Consider the following 23,345-nt stretch of genomic DNA (forward strand, 5'->3'; position numbering starts at 1 on the left):
TCACTGATTTTTAGGTCGACTGGGGTCCTTGTTGAGCTTCTCTTGCAGATTTATTAGCCGTAGTGAAGAACTTGGTGTCTGGGATTTTGGGTGTCCGTCTTGGGTTCTGTTCCCCAAAAGAGAGTTTCTTTCTTTCTCTGCCTATTCTTTGATTCTCGGCTTCTTTCCTGGGCCTTTACCTGGGCTCTGGGCTCTGCCGCCTTTGGGGTCTCCAAAACTGGAAAGGCCTTTCCTTTCCTCCCCCCGGGTATGTTGGGACCAGGATTCTGTTTTGGAGACTTTTTTCCTGTGGCATATTTTTGTATTTCTACTTTTTAAAAAACTTTATCTGTTTACTTTTAGAAAGGGGTGAAAGGAAAAGAGGAGGAGAATTATCCATGTGTGAGAGAAGCATTGATTGGTTGCCTCTCGCATGCCCCCAACTGGGTACCTGGCCTGCAACCTAGGCATGTGCTCTGACTGGGAGCAGAATTGGCAACTTTTTGTTTTGCAGGCCAAGTGCTCAAACCACTGAGCAACACCAGCCAGGGCTTATTTCTACATTTTCTTTGGTAAGAGTTTCTCCTATTGAAATGAGCATGGAATTTCTTCTTCAAATTCGTCTTGCACTTTATTTTGGGTTTTTACTATCCAGGTTTCTTTCTTCTCAGGCTTGGAGTCTCTTGCTTCTGGAGTCCTGTGTCCTTCACTGGAAGAGCACAAGTTTTAGGAGCTGCCTCCTGTATATTTAGGGCCTATGTAGACTTTCAAGCCTGTTTCATAAGGCTTCTGTCACTTTTCTTTCCTTTTTGTTTTTCAGTATATTCTTTTTGTTTTTGTACTTCCTTTTCTTTTTTTCCTCTTCTAACTAGGAGTACACACTCATTTGACTTCATCCTGACTGCTGACAAATGAAGAAAAGATGGGAAGGGCAACCTATCTTTCAGGTTTCACAAACAAGAGCTTCACGCTCTCCCACTTCTCCAGCATTCTGTGCAAGCTTTTTCATGTGCAAGCCTACATTCCAGTATGACCAATGAGTACAGTGCTGCAGGAACCACTTTCAGAGATGTTTAAGACAGTCTTGCCTATTGATGCGTTGATCTCTTTGGAAAAGTTCTTGGCTTGAAGATTTACGGGTAAAGGAACTCTCTCTTAGAGATGTCTCCTGAGGGGTGAGGGTAAGAGCTGCTTGATCCTTGCATCGGTAAGCAAGAGGTTGAAACTATCCAGGAGGAGGAGCTTGGTCTCATAGGTTTTATATTCCATTTTCAAAGGTTTTAGGGGGATAATCTGAGAAATGGTTTAAATTCCATGCTTGTTTAAAAGTTTCTTATAAAAATGTTCAGTCTTTTCAGGAGTTAAATTGAGTTTTTCCTTAGTAAATAAACAGATATCTGCTAAATCTTATAGAAGGCCACGAGGCAAGGACAATCTGACCCTTAGTTCTTTACTTGGCATTTTCCATAATAGTACCATTAAAAAGTAATTTTCATTCCCACTCTAAAGCAATCCATTCGCGTTCTTCCTGGGCCTGGGATGTGCAACAGAGCATCCACTGCCTTCCTGATCCATGTGTATAACTGAGCGGTCACGCTGAGACCACAGCAACCAGTGACCCCCCCAGAGCCCCAGGGCATCCCAGGAGGACCAGAGCCCACCTCCGCCACCGCCACCACTTGCCTGCTCTGGAGCTTTTAACTCACGCTGGGTTTCTAGATAATTTTCTATTACAGTTTTGGTTTTCCTGCCCTGGTACTCTTTTCCACTGAGGTCTGTGCTCTGTTATGATTCTTTATATCTACCTGCCTGTTTCCAATCTTTGTGAATGGGGCAGTAATTTGCCCTGTGACCTAACTTCTTTGATGAGACTAAAAGTTGTTAATTTTTCAGTTTGTTCAGCATTTTATTTGTTGTTAGGTTGGAGTGATGAAGCTGGACTAGAGTCTGGAGAAGTCTGGGTTATTACCTTTGAGCTCTAAACTTCCAAGACTTCTTACTTTATAAAACTGAAGATAAGATTTTAATGGAGATATTCTGGCCCCCACATTATTTGAAAATCATAGTATAATAAAGCCCTTCTTTCATTTATTTAAAGGAAAAATCACTTCATAAAAAGTTAGTTTAGTAAACTAAAAAGAAACAAACAAACAAAAAGTAATAGCCTGCAACTTAAAGCTATTGCTGTAGAATATTCATTTCTTTGGGACTAGGCAAGACACTTCCCAAATAAGGGATATAGGCAGTGTGATTAAAAGTCATGAGACTGATTTCTGCATGTGGTTGAGAGTTTAGATTTCTTATTTAAATTAACTTACATGCACAGTGGGATTAGTGAATCAAGTATGACTTGTAGAGAAATCGTAGCTCTATTCTTTCTATTATCCATAGTATATGGTGATTTAAGGGTTTCTTTAAAGTGAACATAGTGTGTCTGTGTGTGTGAGAAAGAAAGGAAGAGAGAGAAGGAAAGTGAAAGAGTACAACATCCCCACCTGAAAATACAAAAGTTCATTTTCCTATAAATTTCTCTAAAATTGCTAAATCAAAACTGAAAGAAAACAAAGGGGGAAGTCTTCAACCTCAATGGAAATCCATTGGTGACCAATACATTTTTCTCTCTTCCACAGGCCCCAGCTCTACTCCCGAGAACTGCTCTGTAGAAACTGCCCACTAAATAGGGCCATGGAAACATGCAGGTAAGACCTAAGTGCAGAACTTTGCTCTGGCCTGGTGGCTCAGTTGGTTAGAGTGTTGTCCTGTGCACCAAAAGTTCACAGGTTGGATCCCCAGTTGGGGCACATACAAAGGCAACCAATTGATGTTTCTCTATATATATATCAAGAAAAATAAAAAACAAACAAACAAACAAACAAACAAACAAACAAACATATCCCTGGGTGAGAATTTAAAAAAAAAGACTGAAGTGAAGAAATTATATTTACAAAGGAATCCAACCACTTCCACTGGTAGATATTTTCTAGTTTAGTTTGGATGCAGGGCATTAAAAATACTAATGTTAATTAAAAAGCAGCCTTTACTAAATAAAAAATCAATTAATAAACTTTGCTTTAAAAAATTTACAAAGCAGCAATAAAGAAATTAAAAATTTAAAATTTCAATTGCTTATCCTTCATCATATTTTAAAATAATGTTCATTCTTTATAAGCTCTATACTACTGGAGGACAGAATCTCTCTTCAGTTTAATCATATGGAATATCCAGGAAGAAATCAAGAAAATCTCATACATATCTGGTGACAATGAGATACTTAAAAATTTGGGTGGGAAAGCAAGTTTTATATAACTCTACAAGGCAGCAGATGTTTTAAAATGCAGGGCCTAACTTAATAAGAATGTTAATATTGTCAGAAATATAGTGTTCCTTTCATCTGACTTAAAAATAAATGTAAAATATAAGTCTTAAATAAAAATTTTAAATTAAAGCTATTTTTAATCCCCAAAATTTAACATGAAAAGCTATAAAGCATTAAAATATAGATCTGTTAAGCAATTTTTTTTGACAGATGCATGGGAACACTTCCTCTCTGTCCACATATTGCTTGTCATAGAGCTGAGAGTCTCATCTGGGTTCCCTAGAGTAAGCAGCAGCTTTGCTGGTTTGTGGCTTAAAATTTATCAAATATATTTCTTATTTTCTCTCCACTTACATTTCTTATTTCACATACCATTTGTAATATATTTATTCAGTGTTCCTTGTGGAGGACAAGCACATTTTTTCGTCTGTGGTTTTGTTTCCTCCGTGTTTGAGAAGACAATTTTCTTAGTTTCTTCCTGTTTACTAGTGTTACTATCGTTGAGAATCTGAAGTTAAACAGAGAAATCTTTTAAGAAGTATAAATTCCATATAATTTTATGAATGTATGAAACCATCAAATCTCTTAATTAAGCTTATACAATTACTGTCGACATGGAGAATCACACACACAAAAGTCTATTTATGCTCTATATCAATATGTGTTGTTGACATAGAGACCCTGTAGCTGTGCATTTTGCGGGGCACCTTGACTTCAGTTCCTGCCATTTTCACTTGTGATTTATGCATGCTGAACAAGTGAGCCTATAGTGTGGGTAGAGTAGTTAAGTGTCCCTCCTCAATAAGTGTCCCTACTCAAGAGATTATTCAAGAAAACTTTTCTAAAATGAAAACACAACAAAATTGCAGAGGTAAAATATAATTTAACATAGATTCATTTCATTTGAAAAATTATATAACAGAAAGAAAAATGAGAAAAACAGATTAAGCCTTCAGAACGTTAGGGTTCATGCTTCCCATATTATTTATAGACAACATTTTAGATAGTTCAGGGTGATACCTAAAACATCAATTTCAAAGAACCTATGCACCACAATGTTCATAGCAGCACAATTTACAATAGCCAAGAGTTGGAAGCAACCTAGGTGCCCATCAGTAAATGAATGGATCAAAAAATTGTGGCACATATACACAATGGAATTCTATGCTGCAGAGAGAAAGAAGGAGCCACTACCCTTTGCAACAACATGGATGGAACTGGAAAGCATTATGCTGAGTGAAATAGGCCAGGTGTTGAAAGACAAATACCATATGATCTCACCTTTAACAGGAAGCTAAACAACAAAACAAACAAGCAAGCAGAATAAAAACCAAGACACTGAAATAGAGAACAAGGGGACAGTGACCAGAGGGGAGAAGGAAGGGAATTTAAGGGGAAAAAAGGGGAGGGAGTTGGAGAAACAAATAGGAAGGACACAGGGACGAGAACTAAGGGGGGTGGAAATGGTAGGGAGGCGGGGAGCATGGGGCGGGGGGGGGCTGGGATGGGAGAAATAGACAAAAAACTGTACTTGAAAAATAACTAAATAAAATTTAAAAAAATAAAAAAATAAAAAATTAATTAATTAACTAATTAATTAATTTTAAAAAGGGTGATACCTCAATTTTTCAGACTTTTAATGGTAGTCTAATTATGAAACTGCTGATTTAAGGGAAAACAGTTTGTGAAAATGTTGAGAAGCTTTTTGTCAAGGTAAAAAACAAAATTAAAAAAATCAAAAAACAGAACAGAGTAGAGTTAACCCTGAAACAAAAATCTTCAAGTTTGCCTTAAAGTCATCATGGTATGTGTGTGTGTGTGAACGTATGTGTGTGCACACAGGGCAGCATTTTGAGTGTATTGATAATACAGTACTTTGAGTGCAGGAGAGAGAGAACGTCACATTGTAACAGAAGTGGTAAGGAAGGCTAGAGAGCAAGGACAGAGTAAGGAAAGAAAGGAAACATTTAATGACTGGGGGAACAGTGGCACAACAGCAGCGAATGTAAACAAATTATGTAGCTCTTTAAGGTCCAAGTTCTTTAAATCTAATCATGATTGATCTGTTGGAGTTCTCATGTAAAGACCTTTTTTTATAAAGACCATCACTACACAAAAGGGCCAAAGTAAAGGCACAAAGGTAAACTTTAAGTAGGGTGCATGAAAGGTCATATACAGCAAAACCATATTACTTTGTTTTATTATTGCAGAATTTATGATAAATTGACATAGAATAAGATGAAGTCTTTAGAGATAAAAATAGTAACTGGAATCAGTGGTGAATACTTTAAATATTTAAAAGAACTTTTTGGCCCTTAAAAACAATAGAAATCTCTATTTCAAAAAATAGAAAACTTCAAATTCTAACATAAGCAATTACTATTTAGTAGAACCACATCAACAAAAGGTCTACTGACTCTATATACTTGCAAAAAATAAAACTTGGGTCTCTTCAAATACAGGGTGAAGCAAACATAGTTTTACAGTTCATATGGCAAACACAACAATTAATAAATAATACAAGAATAAACTGTTTCACTTACCCACAAATATAAACCTATTTTACCCCATCTGTTTATAGTACATTTTATTTTTGTTCAGTTACAGTGGTCCCCATCTTTCTCCCATTACTCTCCCTTGCCCTACCCACCCCCACCTCCCACATTCAGTCCTCCCCCTCCCCCTATTGTTCTTGTCTGTGGGTCCTTTATACATGTTCCTTGACCTGATCTTCCTCTTCTTTCCCCCATTCACCCCCTCCCTGTTACCCTCTGGTTACTGTCAGTTCGTTCTTTATTTCCACATCTCTGGTTCTATTTTGCTTGCTGATTATAGTACATTTTAATTAGTTTAGATTTACCTTTACCTTTTTGTAGTCTAAATTACCTAGTTTTATCTGGACATGGCAAGAAATAATAAGCTACATTTCTATTATTCCTAAAATATACCCTCTTAAACTCCAAAATGATCTGTAGTCATTCCTCTCCATCTTTTTATTCTTTTTGCTCATTTCTGAGGACCTAATAAAACTAGCTTTTTTAAAATGACCACTTCTCATTTTTTAACCAGACATATAAAAGAAACCTAATAAATAAGCTTTAGAAATACATTTTAATATCAGGTTGATTTTCATATCATATATTACAGTATAGTTTTAAGTTCTTACCTCAGATCTTATAGGTGATTGGATATTTTTATCCTCCAAATGTTCATTTTCTGGTTCTGTGGTATACATGCTAATATTTAAAAGAAAAATTATTTGAGAGAAAAAACAGGACTATAAACTCATCTGAGAACAAACATGGTTAAATGGGGTTAATTTCTTAATGATTTTTTAAATCATATATTTGTATCATAGTAAAGTCACATATCTGTGTAGTTGAAGCAGTTCCAATAGTCATTTTAAAGTTATTATCCAAAGTCATATGCATAAGTATTGAAAAACCATTATCACATACAAATGTAATACTTCTTCATAGTTCATAATGCTGGGCATCATTTTCTTAAGTGTATTTTATTGATCATGCTATTACAATTGTCATAGTTTTCCCCCCTTTGCCCCCTCCACCTGATACTCCCATTCCCTCCAACAATCCACCCATCATAGTTGATGTCCATGGGTCATGCCTATAAGTTCTTTGGTTACTCAATTTCCTATACTGTTCTCCCCACCCCCATACTGTTCTTAACATCCCCTGTCTATTTTGTACCTGCCAATATGTGTTTCCTAATCCCCCCACCTTTTCCTTCATTCTCCCCCTTTCCCTCCCAGCTGATAACCCTCAAAATGATCTCTATACTTATAATTCTGTTCCTGTTCTAGTAGTTTGCTTAGTTTGTTATTTGGATTCAATTATTGGTAATTGCAAATTTGTTGCCATTTTAATGTTCATCATTTTGATCATCTCTTTCTTATGTAATTCCCTTTAGCATTCCATATAATAATGGCTTGGTGAGATGAAGTCCTTTACCTTTATCTTGTTTGGGAAGTGCTTTATCTGACCTCCCGTTCTAAATGAGAGCTTCGCTGGGTAGAGTGATATAGGTTGTAGGTCCTTGCTTTTCAACACTTTGAGTACTTCTTGCTTGTCCTTTCTTGCCTGCAAAGTTTCTTTTGAAAAATCAGCTGATAGTCTTATAGAAACTCCTTTGCAGGTAACTCTTCTTTTCTCTTGCTGCTTTTAAGATTCTCTCCTTATCTTTAACCTTTGCCATTTTAATTATGATGTGTTTTGGTGTGGTCCTCTTTGTGTTCATCTTGTTTGGGATTGTTTGTGCTTCCTGAACTTGTGTGTCTATTTCCTTCACCCCATTAGAGAAGTTTTCTTTCATTATTTTGTCAAATTAATTTCTTGCTCTTCTTCTTCTCCTTCCGGCATCCCTATGATTTGGCTATTGGTACATTTAAAGGTGTCTTAGAGGTTCCTTAGCCTATCCTCAGTTTTTTGGATTAATTTTTATTCCTGCTCTTCTGATTGCTTTTTTCTTCTTTTTGTTCCAAATCATTGATTTGATTCTTGGCTTCATCCCTTCCACTGTTGGTTCCCTGTAGTTTCTTCTTTTCTTTTTTAAAGTATATTTTATTAATTATGCTATTACAGTTGTCCCAATTTTATTTCTCTCTGTTATTCCCCTTCCACCCTGCACCCCCTACCCTTCAGCACTCCCTCACCCCTCACTGCATGCCTATGGGTTGTACATATAAGTTCTTTGGTTTCTCTATTTCCTATACTTTTCTTAACCTCTCCCTGTCTATTTTATGCCTACTGGTTATGCTTCTTATTCCCTGTACCTATTTCCCCCCATTTTCCCCTCCCCTTCTCCACTGATAACCCTCCATGTGATTGCTATTTCTGTGATTCTGTTCCTGTTCTTGTTGTTTGCTTACTTTTTGTTTTTGTTTTTTAGGTTCAGATATTGATAGTTGTGAGTTTATCATTTTACTGTTAATAGTTTTCTTTATTGTCATCTATTTCTTAGATAAGTCCCTTTAACATTTCATATAATGGCTTGGTGATGATGAACTCCTTTAACTTGACCTTATATGGGAAGCACTTCATCTGTCCTTCCATTTTAAATGATAGCCTTGCTGGATAGAGTAATCTTGGATGTAGGTCCTTGCCTTTCATGACTTCAAATGCTTCTTTCCATCCCCTTCTTACCTGTAAGGTTTCTTTTTAGAAATCGGCTGATGGTCTTATGGGCACTCCTTTGTAGATAACTCTCTCCTTTCTTCTTTCTGCTTTTAAGATTCTCTCCTTATCTTTAATCTTGGCTAACTTAATTATAATGTACCTTGGTGTGTTCCTCTTAGGGTCCAAGTCCTTTGGGACTCTCTGGGCTTCCTAGACTTTGTGGTAGTCTATTTCCTTCACCAAACTCTGGAAGTTTTCTCTCATTATTTGTTCACATAAGTTTTCAATTTCTTGCTCTACCTCTTCTCCTTTTGGCACACCTATGATTCATTATTGAAGCACTTAAAGTTGTTCCAGAGGTTCCTAAGCCTCTCTTCATTTGTTTTGAATTCTTGTTTATTCATTATGTTCTGATGGGATGTTTATTTCTTCCTTTTGCTCCGAATCATTGGTTTCAGTGCCAGTTTCCTTCCCCTTCCTGTTGGTTCCCTGTACATTTTTCTTTATTTCACTTTGTATAGCCTTCATTTCTTCCTTCAGTTTGCAACTGAAATCAATTAATTCGGTGAACATCTTGATTACCAGTGTTTTGAACTCTGCATCAGATATCTCATCACTTAGATTTTTTTCTGGGGTTTTGATCTGTTCTTTCATTTGGGCCATATTTCTTTGTCTTGGTGCACCTGTTACATAGTAAGGGGTGCAGCCTTAGGTATATGTCAGGGTGGGGCAACTCATGTTGCTGCATTGTGGTGCTGTATATGCAGGAGGGGTCAGAGAGGGTACAATGCCACTTCCTTGGCTCTTAGCCAGCTTTCAGTCACTTCCCTGATACCCATAAGGAAACTAGGCCTTTTCAGGTGCTCATTCCCAGCCAGGTGGGTTTGCGTACATTCTAGGACCCTGTGAGTCTCTCCAATGAACTCTCCTGTGAGGCTGAGTTTCTCTTGCTTTCGCAACCTTTACAGGATTTTACTGCTGGGGGTTTTTAGTCTTTAGTTTCCAGGTCAGCCAGATGCAGCCTCACCCTCATAGTCTGTCACCCTGCCCTGTGTCTTCTGTCCTGGCTGCCAGTCTTCACCCCTCCTACCAGTCTGGATGAATATTTCTTTAACTCCTTGGTTGCCAGAGTTCCATGCAGTTTGATTTTCTGGCAGTTCTGATTGTTTATTTTTTAAAATTGGTTGTTTTCCTTCTTTTGGCTGTTCAAGGAAGCGAAACATTTTTACCTACACCTCCATCTTGACCAGAACTCCTCTATTTTTCTTTATTTCACTTAATGCAACCTTCATTTCTGCCTTAATCTTTTTTATGCCATTGAAGTACCCAATGAGTTCCTGGAGCATCCTGATAACTAGTGTTTTGAACTGTGTGACTGATGGGTTGCTTATCTCCATTTTGTTTAATTCTTTTATTGGAGTTTTGTTCTGTTCTTTCAACTGGGCCACATTTCTTTGTTTCCTCATTTTGGCAGCCTCCCTGTGTTTGTTTCTGTATTAGGTAGAATTTCTTTATCTTCCTGTGTTAGTAGCAAGGCCTATTGTATTAAAGTGTATCTGTATTTTGTATGGGTCAGAGCCTTGAGTAATCACCTGGGCTGGGCAAACTCTGTCATTGTTCTGTTGTTCTGTGTGTAGGGAAGGGCTTAAAAAGAAGACAGCGCTGCTGCCTGACCCCTGGAGTTTTGCCCCAGAGGAAGCTCTCTTCTGGCACTTGCCCCATTGCCAGTCACTTCACTTACTCCCCGTTTGCCACTGGTGCCTTTCCAGCTATTGCTCTGGTACTGAAACCCAGAGGGGGTGGGTCTGTGTGAGTCCTAAGTCCACTTAGGGCCCTTTAAGAGGAGTCTCTTAAGAATTTCTTCTGCAAACCCAAACCTTGTCTTCCTAGTGCTGGAACCCTAGCTTTCCCTGGGCTAGGTGGTCTGGTCTGGGGCTTGTATCCCTCATTCCTGAGGCATCCCTCTCTATTTTTATCCACAAGACATAGATGTGGGACTGCCTGCTCTGCATCTTTGCACCTCTCCACCTCTCTGTGCCTCTCCACATCTTTGCCCCTCCTACCTGCTGGATGAATGTGGCTTCTTTAAATCCTTGGTTGTTGGACTTCTGTCCAGCAGTCAATTTTCTGACAATTCTGGGTGATATTTGTTTTGTAGTTTGGTTGTATTTTTTTCTATATGTGTTAGAAGATGAGGAGTGTTTAACTACACCTCCATCTTGACTGCAGTCTTGCTGGGCATCTTAAAAGCGTATATTACAGAACTCAGCTCTTTATTTCATGCTTGATAAAATTTCCACCATTGAGTTACACTATCTTCAGTCACACTCCTGCATAAGAGACTCCAAGAAAATTGAAAATGAAACGTGATCAACTACATTAATACCTACCTCTATAAGTTACTGATACATGCTGTCTTTATATATGATTCATTTGAAAGATCTGTTAGATCAATATTTAAATAAAATAAATGTTTTACTTTGAATAAGAATGAACTGAAAAAAAGAATGAACCAGAACCATATCAAGGGAAGAATAAGGCCTGGATATTTTTACTTTAAAATATCTATTGTTTCTACCTTCTCTGGGATATTTGCTGCCTTTGAGTGTAGGAAGATTATATTTGCCTTAAAAATATCTTTCAATTCTTGACTTAGTGTTGAGGAGGAAAACTAAAGATTTTAAGTTTTCGCTTTTACGTATTTGATAAAACCAACTCCCCTAGTGTTTTAAGTATCTATGCTTTTTTTTTAAGGCAAGCAATTTAAAAAATAAAAAATTTTAATGAAAAAGAACATTAACATTTGAGTATCAATCACATTAGATACTTCACAGATTCTGTCTCACTTTAATGAAGTAAAATATTAGTATATAAAATCCTAAAGTGATCAACTTATTTTATTACAATCAACAGAAAGTAACTTTTATTTAAATGTTATTTAAATTTGATGAAAATTGTAGATGTCTAAGTCCTTTAGGGTAAAATTGCATTTTGGTTGAGGAAAATATCACAAATATTACCTTGTCATTAGAATGACTACCTGTCATTGGTTGTTGGACCACAGTTAAGTGTTAGTTAGCTCTGTGAACATGGAGGTTGGGTGAATCACCCATGCTGTGTCAAGTTCTCAAAGGACAGGCTGAAGTTTACTATCATTAAAAAATCTGAGGTCAGGGCACAAAGTTCATCCACTCAATTTTTGAATGTCTACTCTTCTGGGTTCTAAAGATAAAAGAACAAAATGAAACAAATAGATTTCTGCTTTAATGGAGCTTATATTTTTGTTGGGGTAAGGGAGAGACAAACAACATTTTCAGATTGTGATTAAATACTGAAGAAAATAAAACAAGATGATGTTATATTGATGAAGGTGACAACTGAACTACAATCTTAATGAAGAGAAACTGTGAGTCATAACTAGGCAGATGGGCTAGGATTGGGAAAATGTAACAACAAGAATCATACAAGCAGAGACATCAAGAAACCAGGCAGAATTGCTTAAGATTTGCCATTATGTCATGAATAGGATAGCAGGACTTGGAATCCAGGTAAGTACACCATGCATTCGAGCCTCAAAACCTAGATAAGGAGTCTGAATAATAAATGTACAGGTTAGCGGCTATAAAAAATACTGTGCCTGACAATAAATAAATAAATAAATAAATAAATAAATAAATAAATAAAAATGATACTGTGTCTCACAATATTTGTGCCTGACAATTATTCAATACTCTCTTCACCTATTTGCCAGAAGTGGAACTGGTAGTTGGTGTGCATAGTAACTAAAAACATGGACTTTGGACCCAAGATAAAAAAATATTTCACTCTCCTCTATATATTTTAATAACTCTAGGAAGTGATTTATCTCCATAGGCCTCAATTTTCTTATCTATGAAATAATGGTATGATAGTATTTAATTTATTGGTTATAGTGAGGATTAAGTAATAGCTGACACGTCCAACTATGGTAAGCACTTAACATGAATCACCTCACTAAGGACACAATTCTGAGTTATTTACTAGTATTATCATTGTTTTACAGATGTTGAAACTGAGACTGAGGAAGATTAAATTAATTTTGCCAAAGTCACACATTTAGCAAGTGTCATGGCTATAAGTTGAACTAACTATTTTTACATATTATTCATGTCCTTTTCAACCTTGGTATCATATTTTTCCTTTCAGTTATTCTAGCGATACTGCATTGGGAATTGAGGTTGCATTTTCTTGATGACTAATATATTTTATATATTTATTGGCCATTTAAATATCTTCTTTAGTAAAGCATCTATTCAAATCTCTTGTCCATTAAAAAAAAATGAAAGTAACCAGACAAGATGGAGGTGTAGGTAAATATGCTTTGCCTCCTCCTACAACTGAAAGGAGGATAACGACCAATTTAAAAACAAAAACAACCAGAACTGTCAGGAAGTTGTATGGAAGTCCAACAACCAAAGAGTTAAAGAAGAAACATTCATCCAGACTGGCAGGAGGGGCAGAGATGGGCAGCAGAGGGGTAGAGTGGACGTGCAGTGAGGTGGTGGCTGGCAGACTGGGTGGTGCCACATTTGCTTGCAGATAAAAACCAGGAGGAACAACTAGAGAGCAAGAAATCCCAGCCCAGGATAGACAGTGCAACCCAGGGTTCCAGCGTTGGGGGAAATAAAGCCTCATAGCCTCTGGCTGTAAAAACCTGTGATGATTGCAGTGGTGGAAGAAACGGCCAGTCTCTCAGGAGAGTCTGTTTGAGGATCCCATGGAGTCCTAAAACATACACATGCCAACCCACTCAAGAAATCAGCACAAGGACAGCCACTGGAAGGGCGCCAGTTACTTGGAGAAAGTCAGGGAAGTGACAGAGATTGGTGAGAGCTGAGCAAGTGCCATTGTTCCCTTTCTGACCCCTCTCCCACATACAGCATCACAACGCAGCAACATGGGTTGCCCTGCCCTGTCACATACTTAAGGCTCTGTACCTTACAACATAACAGGTATGCTGAGACAAAGAAATATGACCCGAATGAAAGAACAGATCAAAACTCCAGAAAAGAACTCCTCATTGGCTAGACAATGAGGAGATAGACAACCTATCAGATGCAGAGTTCAAAATACTGGTAATCAGGATACTCACAGAAATGATTGAGTATAGTTACAAAATGAAAGAAGAAATGAAGGCTATACAAAGTGAAATAAAGGAAAACATGCAGGGAACCAACAGTTAAGGGAAGGAAACCAGGACTCAAAACAATGATTTGGAACAAAAGGAAGAAGTAGACATTCAACTGAAACAGAATGAAGAAACAAGAATTCAAAAGAATGAGGAGAGGATTAGGAACCTCTGGGACAATTTTAAATGTACCAACATCTCAATCATAGGGGTGCCAGAAGGAGAAGTGCAAGAGCAAGAAATTGAAAACTTATTTGAACAAATAATGAAGGAAAACTTCTCCAGCCTGGTGAAAGAAATAGACATACAAGTCCAGGAAGCACAGAGACTCCCAAACAAGATGAACACAAAGAGGACCACACTAAAACAAACCATAATTAAAGTGGCAAAGGTTAAAGATAAGGAGAGAATTACAAGCAAGAGGAATTATAGCAAGAGGAAAGAAGAGAGATACCTGCAAAGGAGTTTCCATAGACTGTCATCTGATTTCTCAAAAGAAACCTTACAGGCAAGAAGTGACTGGCAGAAAAATTCAAAGTGTTGAAAAGCAAGGACCTTCAACCTATATCACTCTACACAGCAAAGCTATTATTTAGAATGGAAGGGCAGATAAAGTGCTTCCCAGATAAGGTAAAGCATCATCATCACCAAGCTCTTATTATATGAAATGTTAAAGGGAATTATATTTAAAAAAAGAAGATCAAAAAAAGAAGATGAATGGTACAATGACAACAAACTCACAACTATCAATAACTGAACCTAAAAGAAAACCAAAAACAAACTAAGCAAACAACTAGAATAGGAACAGAATCATAGAAATGGAGATCTCATGGAGGGTTATCAGTGGGGAGGGAAAGGAGGGAGTATAAGGGAAAAGGTACAGGGGATAAGAAGCATAAATGGCAGGTATAAAATAGACAGGAGGAAGTTAAGAATAGTGTAGAAAATGAAGAAGCCAAAGAACTTATATGTAGGACCCATGGACATGAATTATAAGTCATGTTGGATTAGAGACCATCATATTGGTCTCATTTTAACTGGATTACCTCTGAAAAGACACTCTCTCCACATAAAGTCACATTCTAAGGTACTATGGGTTAGGGTTAAACTCAAATTTTATTTTTCTCCTAATAACTCATTTTAAGGGTTCAATTTCTTGATAGAAAAACATCTTGTCAACAGCTCTGTGAAATTATTTGAAATAAATTTAATATAAACAAAAGCCTACCTGTATAATGCAGAAGTAATGGTGGTAATCCAGGTATTTAAGAGTTACAGTGACTGTATCTTGTAAGGAGTCCTCTTACTAGATGTCTGGGTAGCTAGCATAACAGAAAGAGTGGACATTTTAAAATCAGAAATAGACTAGTTGTATGATCCTGGGTAAAGTACAATATCTCATCATCTTTTAATGGACAAAGCACCATCTACATTTCTTACTTCATGCTCATAGCTAGAGAAAGCAGAATCAAATTTGAGAATAGCTAACCAAATCTAAGTTTACTGGAACTTGTGGAATGATTTTTAATAATAATAAAAAGAATACTTCATAGTGGTTTATGTTCCAATATCTTCTATTTGTGATCACCTCAGTTTTGAAAAAATTTATGCTATATTTATTTCAGTAACCTTAAAATCCTTTTTGGAATGAGGTAAAGTATATGTACATATACACATATATATACACATACATATATATCTTGCAATTATGGGAATAAAGTGAGAGGTTTGTATAGTTCATAGCAAAAGTATGATAGTCAACTAATAATTATGGTAAGTATGCAGCATTATAATCATGCATAAGCTTTACTTTTAAAGTGATGGATTTAGAGGATTTTCACTGGTTTTATTAGAATGTGTCTTTGGCTTGGCTGGTGTAGCTCAGTGGACTGAGTGCAGGCCTACGAACCCAAGGGTTGCTGGTTCCATTCCCAGTAGGGGCACAGGCCTGGGTTTCGGGCCAGGCCCCTGGTGGGGGCATGTGGGAGGCAACCACGCATTGATGTTTCTCTCCCTCTCTTTCTGCCTCCCTTCCCCTCTCTCTAAAAATGATTAAATAAAATCTTAAAAAAACACAATGTTTCTTTCATCACACACATTAATAATGGACAGTATGGTATTGTAAAAAGTGTGGCAGTGTAAAAAGCATAGGGCAAACTATGCTCTGTGCTTTTAATATGCTATATAATACTGAGTGAATTTCTTGTCACTTCACCTCTCTGTACGTCAATTCCAGACCTGTAAAGTGGTGTAGCAGGGAGGATGTCAGGCGATCTAAGGCCTCTGTTTAGGGGGTTATTCTTTCTGAAGCAATGTTGTACAACAGTGACATCTGGTGACTCCACCACATATTATTCAGCAAAAATGTGTGGACAATACTGTCCTCCAAATATGGATGCTACACGTTGTGACTTAGCTAAGAACTTTAGAATCATTTTTCACACCCCCATCCCAACTATAGATTTTAGAAATACCAATTAAATTTAACAGCAGCATTAACAACTGGACACACAATAAATGATATAGCCTTCAAAAATCATTACACATGCAGAGTTAAGTTCAACTTTGCTTACATGAGACTGAAACATTTTTCCTTCTATTGAAAGCAGCAGAGCTGGAATTCGAATTCAGGGGTGTTTCAGTATGTGTTACGTGCCCTTAGGCACTGCAATAGACATTTAACATCTATTTATTAAATGAAGGCTAGGTAAAGCAAATTCATCAATATCTGTGTTCTTATGAACTGCTTTAGAAATTTTGGAATTGTGGCTACCTTTTAGATAAAGAATTAAAAAATTTTTTAATTGATTGATTTTAGAAAGAGAGAGAGGAAGGGGGAAAGAGATTTGCTGTTCTACTCATTTACAGATTCATTGTTTGATTCTTGTAAGTGCCCCGACCAGAGATCAAACCTGCAACCTTGGTGTATGGGATGATGCGCTAACCAACTGACTCACCAGGTGAAGGCTAAACAACTTTTTCTTGAGTTTATACCCAAAACCATGAAATAAAAACAACTACAGCATGTCTTTCTAAACCAATAAATTTGAGAGCTATATCCACAAAGAGACTCTTCTTTATAAAGAGCATTAAAACGAAATCAGTTTTTTTAGAGATAATGACTAGCTGGCATTATTATTTAATCAGAAAAACACAAATCTTGGCTAAACTACTACTACAACTCAGATTGACTTTGTCACTTTTAAGATTCCTATATAGTATTTAGTGTTTATTCTCATTAATGAGATATTATCTTGAATTTTTACTCTTTTCAGGTTCATAGATCTTGTTTCCACAATATAGCATTAAAATATTTCAGGGTTTAGAGCATTTTAAAGTATATTTTATTCATTATGCTATTACAGTTTTACCAATTTCTCCCCTTTATCCCCCCTCCACCCTGCACCCCCCAACCCTCCAGCATCCCTTCCGCCCTTAGTCCATGGGTTGTACATACAAGTTTTTCCAGTTCTCTGTTTCCTGTGCCATTTTTTACCTCTCCCCATCTATTTAATGCCTGCCAATTACACTTCTTCTTCTCTGTACTTTTTCCTCCCTATTCCTTCCCTCCCCCTCCCCACTGAAACCCCTCCATGTGATCTCCATTTCTGTGATTCTGTTCCTGTTCTAGTTGTTTGCTTAGCTTTTGTTTTTGTTGTTTTTCTTTCTTTTATATTTTTAGATTCATTTGTTGATAGTTGTGAGTTTGTTGTCACTTTACTGTGCATATTTTTATCTTCCTTTTCTTAGATAAGTCCTTTTAACATTTCATATAATAATAGCTTAGTGATGATGAACTCCTTTACCTTGACCTTACATTGGGAGGTACTTTATCTGCCCTTCCATTATAAATGATAGCTTTGCTGGATAGAGCAGTCTTGGATGTAGGTTTTTGCCTTTCATGACTTCAAATACTTCTTTCCAGCCCCTTCTTGCCTGTAAGGTTTCTTTTTAGAAATCTGCTGATAGCCTTTTGGGGCCTCCTTTGTAGGTAACTTTTTACTTTCCTCTTGCTGTTTTTAAGATTATCTATTTGTCTTTAATCTTGGATAAAGATAACATGCCTTGGTGTGTTCCTCTTTGGGTCCAAGTTCCTTGGGACTCTCTGGGCTTCCTGGACTTCCTGAAAGTCTATTTCCTTTGCCAGATTGGGGAAGTTTTCCTTCATTGTTTGTTCAAATAAGTTTTCATTTTCTTGCTGTTGTTCTTCTCCTTCTGGCACCCCTATGATTCAGATATTGGAACGTTTCAGGTTGTCCCCAGAGGTTTGTAAGACTCTCTTTTCACTTTTTTGAATTCTCATTTCTTCATTCTGTTCCAGTTGGATGTTTATTTTTTCCTTTTGTTCCAAATTGTTGCTTTGAGTCCTGGTTTCCTTCCTGTCACTGTTGGTTCCCTGAGTATTTTGCTTTATTTCATTTTGGGTATCTTTCATTTGTTCTTTTATTTTTTGACCAAGCTCAATCAGTTCTGTGAGCATTTTGATTACCAGGGCTTTAAATTCTTCATCAGATGGGTTGGCTGTATCCTCTTCATTTAGCTTCTCTTTCTGAGGTTTTGCTCTGTTCTTTCATTGTGGCCCTATTTCTTTGTTGGGCCAAAGTTGAGGCACCTGTTAAGTTGTAGGGCGGCGGGGCCTTAGGTATTCACCAGAGCAGGGCAACCCTCCTTGCTGTGCTGCCTGTGGGGTGGGGCCAGAGAGGAAACAGAGTGGCTGGTCTGCTTGCCTTTAGCCCACTTTCCAGTGAAGTGAGACTGGGAGTTTCTTCCACTGTGGCAACTGTGGGAGCCACCATTGAGTCTTGAGTCTTCCCCTTAAGTCAGCCCCTGCCACCTGGCTGCAGCCAGCTCCACCTCCACAGTCTGTTGCCTCACCTGGGTTTCTCTCTGTCCACCACCTTACCAGTCTGGTTGTTCTGTTTAACTGTTTCTTTAATTCTGTGGTTGTCAGAGTTCTATGCAATTTGATTTTCTGGCCCTTCTGGTTGTTTATTGATTTTTCAGTTGGTGCTTATCCTCCTTTTGGTTGTGTGAGGAAGTAAAGGGTTTCTACCTATGCCTCCATCTTGGTTGGAACCCAGAGCATGTTTTATATTCTTGTCTTTACCTTCACACTAAACACGTGGTTTTTCTTACCTATGTAATAAAGTTACCAACCTACCCAGAAGCCAAGCTTTTCCATAGCATGACCTGAAACCATTTTGTCTGCTTTCTGTTACCTCTGTGTTTCAGTGAAATTAGGCAAACTACGAATTGTTCTGCTGTACATTATTAATTTGCTTGAAACTCCTTCCCACTGCTAAAGTGTCATTCCCAGTAAAGCTTCCTGGAAGGTACACCGCAGAACTGGAAGTCATCTTTCTCTTCTGATGGTCACATCATTTTGTCATTTGCTCTATCTTCCTTCTACCTCTCTGGTTTTCCTTTTTCAGTCTTTTCTACAGGCTGCTTTTCTCCTATCTATCTCTGAAATACTGGGGTTTCTTGGGAGTCTGCCTATGCTTTCTTCTTTTCTAACTCTATATACTTTTCACAGGATATTTATTTTACTGCAGGGCTTCAATTATGGCCAATACGCCAATGAGCCTGACCTAACAGAGCTCTCCTGAAATTTAACTAGCATATTCAATTACTTATTGGATATTGCTACCTCATTTTCTCTATAAGCATCTTAAGATCAATATATGCACAACTGAACGGAAGACCTTTCCCCATCGAACCTATTCCTTCTTCAGAGAATTTCCTATCTCACAGAAATGAAACCACTATCTATTTAGTTGCTTAAATTAGAAACAGAGGAGTCATTCCTTCTCTTGCTTTCTCCTTCCCTGCTGACATCCAGTGAGTTACTAAGTCATGTTATACAAGCTCCTACATATTTAAAAGATTTGTCCACTTCTCTCCATATAAATTGCCACTCCTCCAGGCCAGGCCATTGGCTCTCCCCCTCCCTAAACACTGTGATAGTCTTCCACTGTTATCCCCACCTTCAGCCTTAGTCCCCTCTATTGTAATTTCTACAGTGTAGAGTCATCTAAAATGTAGGGTGATTATTCCCATTTCCTGCTTAATACTCTGTAATGGCTTTCTATAGAAGAAAAACTCCTTAAACTCAGCTTACAGAGCTCTTTGTATTAAGAGATAATCTTGTCTTTATCTCCTCATTCTTCATTTGGTATTCTAAATTTCAGCCATCATAAAATTTAGTTCTTCAAACCTGCCATGCCTCACATCCAAAGACTACACATTCTGTATGGTGCATTCCAACCCCACACCCTTGCTTTTTGCCCTGATAACTCTGTATCAGTTTAGGAGTTATTCTTGCAGAAGCTCTCTTCAGTATACATGCATCCTTATGATAGTGTCCACCCCTCGTCACAACATGTAGCCCACTATTGTCATTGCTTGTTTAACTATCATCAGATTTTATTTGACAGATATTTATTGGAAGTGGTACTTCTCCTCTGTATGTAGAATTAGTTGATACGAGGTATTATAGAAGCATTTATGGTATGTGTAAAGGGTCCAATGAATGCTCCTTAGGAGTTTCCATCTATATCCCTACTAGGTTAAACCAGTGCTGATTTTTTAATCATTTCTGGGTTTTTTAAATTACCTGGCACAATAGATGGTAGCTGTATAGTTAATCCCATTAACTGTTGGATTGTAAACACATACAAAAAGTTTCACACTGTAAGAGGCCTCCAGCCAGCTATTACTTACAACCTAGCAGAGTTTTTCTTTGACATCACTTTGGAAATAATAGACTGTAAAAAAGTGAAAAAGTAAACTACTACAGTAAAAAATATGGGGCACTGTCAGAACACTATGATTAATAATTCTACCACTTGCCTTAGCTGGTGTGGCTCAGTGGACTGAGTACCTGCCTGTGAACCAAAAGGTTGCTAGTTCAATTCCCAGTCAGGGCAAATGCATGGGTTGCAGGTCAGATCCCCAGCAGAGGGCACGTGAGAGGCAAACGCACATTGATGTTTCTCTCTCTTTCTCCTTCCCATTCCCTCTCTAAAAATAAATAAATAAATAAAATCTTTAAAAATAATTCTATCATTTATTAGGTATTCACCCTTGCTCAAGCCTTTTACCCTCTCTTAGGCCTTGGTTTCCTCAACTGAAAAAGGAAGTTACAAAATCAAATGACATGAGAGAAAATAAAAGCATAGCTCCAAATGTAAAAGGCTATCCAAATATTGTCTATTATTATTGTTATTGGAATAAACACAGATCTCCCTGTTACTAGTCACCCCAGCTTCACAAGCAACAAGATTTCCAAATTTTGTCCTTCACCTTCTTTTTACCATTTAAAGGGTAGACTTTGTACTTCAATAAATGTATATTCATAAAAGTGGTTAAAAAACCACAAAGAGACTTCTGGCCAAGATGGAGGTGTAGGTAGACATACTGTGCCTCCTCACACAACCAAAAGAAGGACAACAACAATTTAAAAACAAAAAACAACCAGAACTAACAGAAAAATCAAACTGTATGGAAGTCCAACAACTAAGGAGTTAAAGAAGATACATTCATCCAGACCAACAGGACAGGCAGAGTCGGGCAGCTGGGGCAGCTGGCAGATCCAGTGAGGTGGTAGATTGTGGAGCAGGGCATGGCACACAAGGAGGCTGGCCGACTGGTGGTCCCACATCTGTGTGCAGATAAACCAGGTGAAACTGGGTAGTGGGAGAGACTGCACAACCCTGGGCCCCAGTGCAGGGAAATAAAGCTTCAAAACACCTATTGGAAACACCTGTGGGGATTGAGGCAGCAGTGGGAGAAACTCCCAGCCTCACAGGAGAGTTTGTTGTAGAGACCCACAGGGTCCTAGAAAGTACACAAGCCCACCCACCTGGGAATCAGCACCAGAAGGGCCCAATTTGCTTGTGGGAAGCAGGGGAAGTGACTGAAATCCAAAAGAGAGTGGAGCAAGCACCATTGTTCCCTCTTGGATCCCTCCCTTACATACAGTGTCACAACCCAGTGACATGATTGCCCTGCCTTGGTGAACACCTAAGGCTCCAGTGCTCACTACGTAACAGACAGGTTATGACAAAAAAAATGGCCCAAATGAAAGAACAAATTAAAGCTCCATTAAAAATACAACTAAGCAACGAAGAGATAGCCAACCTATTTGATGAGCAGTTCAAAACACTGGTAATAAGAATGCTCACAGAATTGGTTGAATTTGGTCACAAATTAGATGAAAAAACGAAGGCTACACTAAGTGAAATACAGGAAAATGTACAGGGAACCAATAGTGATGGGAAGGAAACTGGGACTCAAATCAATGGAGTGGACCAGAAGAAGAAAGAAACATCTGGTCAGAAAAGAATGAAGAAACAAGAATTTAAAATAATGAGGAGAGGCTTAGGAACCTCCAGGACATCTTTAAATGTTCCAACATCTGAATTATAGGGATACCAGAGGGAGAAGAGGAAGAGCAACAAGTGGAAAGGTTATCCGAAAAAATAATAAAGGAGAACGTCCCCATTCTGGCTAAGGAAATAGACTTCCAGGAAGTCCAAGAAGCTCAGAGTCCCAAAGAAGTTGGACCCAAGGAGGAACACACCAAGGCCCATCATAATTACATTACCCAAGATTAAAATGAAGGAGAGAATCCTAGAATCAGCAAGAGATAAGGAGGCAGTTACCTACAAAGGAGTTCCCATCAGACTGTCAACTGATTTCTCAAAAGAGACCTTGCAGGCAAGAAGGGGCTGGAAAGAAGTATTTGAAGTCATGAAAGGCAAGGACCTACATCCAAGATTGCACTATCCAGCAAAGCTTTAATTCAGAATGGAGGGCAGATAAACTGCTTCTCAGATAAGGTCAAGTTAAAGGAGTTCATCATCACCAAGCCCTTATTATATGAAATGCTAAAGGGACTTATGTAAGAAAAAGAAGATAAAAAACATGAACAGTAAAAAGACAGCAAACTCACAGTTATTAACAACCACACCTAAAACAAAAGCAAACTAAGCAAAAAGTAGAATAGGAACAGAACCACAGAAATGGAGATCACATGGAGGGTTAGCAACAGGGGAGTGGGAGGAGGAGAGGGGGAAAAATACAGAGAATAAGTAGCACAGATGGTAGGTAGAAAATAGACAGGGGGAGGTTAAGAATAGTATGAGAAATGTAGAAGCTGAAGAACTTACATGTATGACACATGGATGTGAACTAAAGGGGGAGAATATGGGTGGCAGGGGGTGTGCAGGGTGGAGGGGAGTGAAGGGGGGAAAATGGGACAACTTTCATATCATAATCGATAAAAATATTTTAGAAAAACCACAAAGAAAGACAAGGCAAAAAAAACTAACAAATAAATATTATAGGGACAAGAGAGATAGGAGCAGGTGCCTATGAAAGTCTAGAATTTGAATATATGAACCAAATTTTAAAAATCAACTATTTCTCAGTAAAATGATACCGATTGGGCTGGAAAGCCAGAGTATCTGAGTTCAAGGACTAGTTTAGCTACTAACTTAACCACTAATCTCTCCATCCAATCCTTTGGTCTTTCAGTTCCTTGATCTCCTTGGCTCATATTATATTTTCTCCCATCCTATCTCAGCCAGCCACTCCCAAGACCACAAATCTCAAATGGCTCCTCCATCCTGCCCATTGTGCTTCTTCAATACTGCTGTAGATTGAATGTATCCCCTCAAAATCCATATGTTGAAATCCTAATTGCCAGCGTGATGGTCCTGGGATGTGGGGACTTTTGTGGGTG

The 23,345-nt window shown here is 37.9% G+C and overlaps 1 protein-coding gene across 5 annotated transcripts in view; it reads right to left on the reverse strand.

Annotated features, from left to right (window-relative positions):
* The window catches only part of SLC9B1 (solute carrier family 9 member B1), a 78,877-nt gene that overhangs the window by 52,194 nt on the left and 3,338 nt on the right, over positions 1–23,345 (reverse strand). For 2 of the 5 annotated variants that reach the window (XM_053666431.1, XM_037167918.2), the window contains exons 2-5: positions 14,826–14,919; positions 11,451–11,652; positions 6,462–6,531; positions 3,668–3,803 (exon numbers count right to left, since the gene is read on the reverse strand). In XM_053666431.1, the coding sequence (XP_053522406.1) occupies positions 3,668–3,803; positions 6,462–6,531; positions 11,451–11,458 (214 nt within the window). In that variant the 5' untranslated portion in view covers positions 11,459–11,652; positions 14,826–14,919. Of the gene's footprint in view, positions 1–3,667; positions 3,804–6,461; positions 6,532–10,493; positions 10,773–11,450; positions 11,653–14,825; positions 14,920–23,345 lie in introns of all 5 variants that reach the window. The other 3 variants (XM_053666429.1, XM_053666428.1, XM_053666430.1) reach the window with 3 other exon arrangements.

Source organism: Artibeus jamaicensis, unplaced genomic scaffold (assembly GCF_021234435.1).
Source record: "Artibeus jamaicensis isolate MK-2021 breed Jamaican fruit bat unplaced genomic scaffold, CSHL_Jam_final contig_452, whole genome shotgun sequence".
In the NCBI taxonomy this organism is placed as follows: Eukaryota; Metazoa; Chordata; class Mammalia; order Chiroptera; family Phyllostomidae; genus Artibeus; species Artibeus jamaicensis.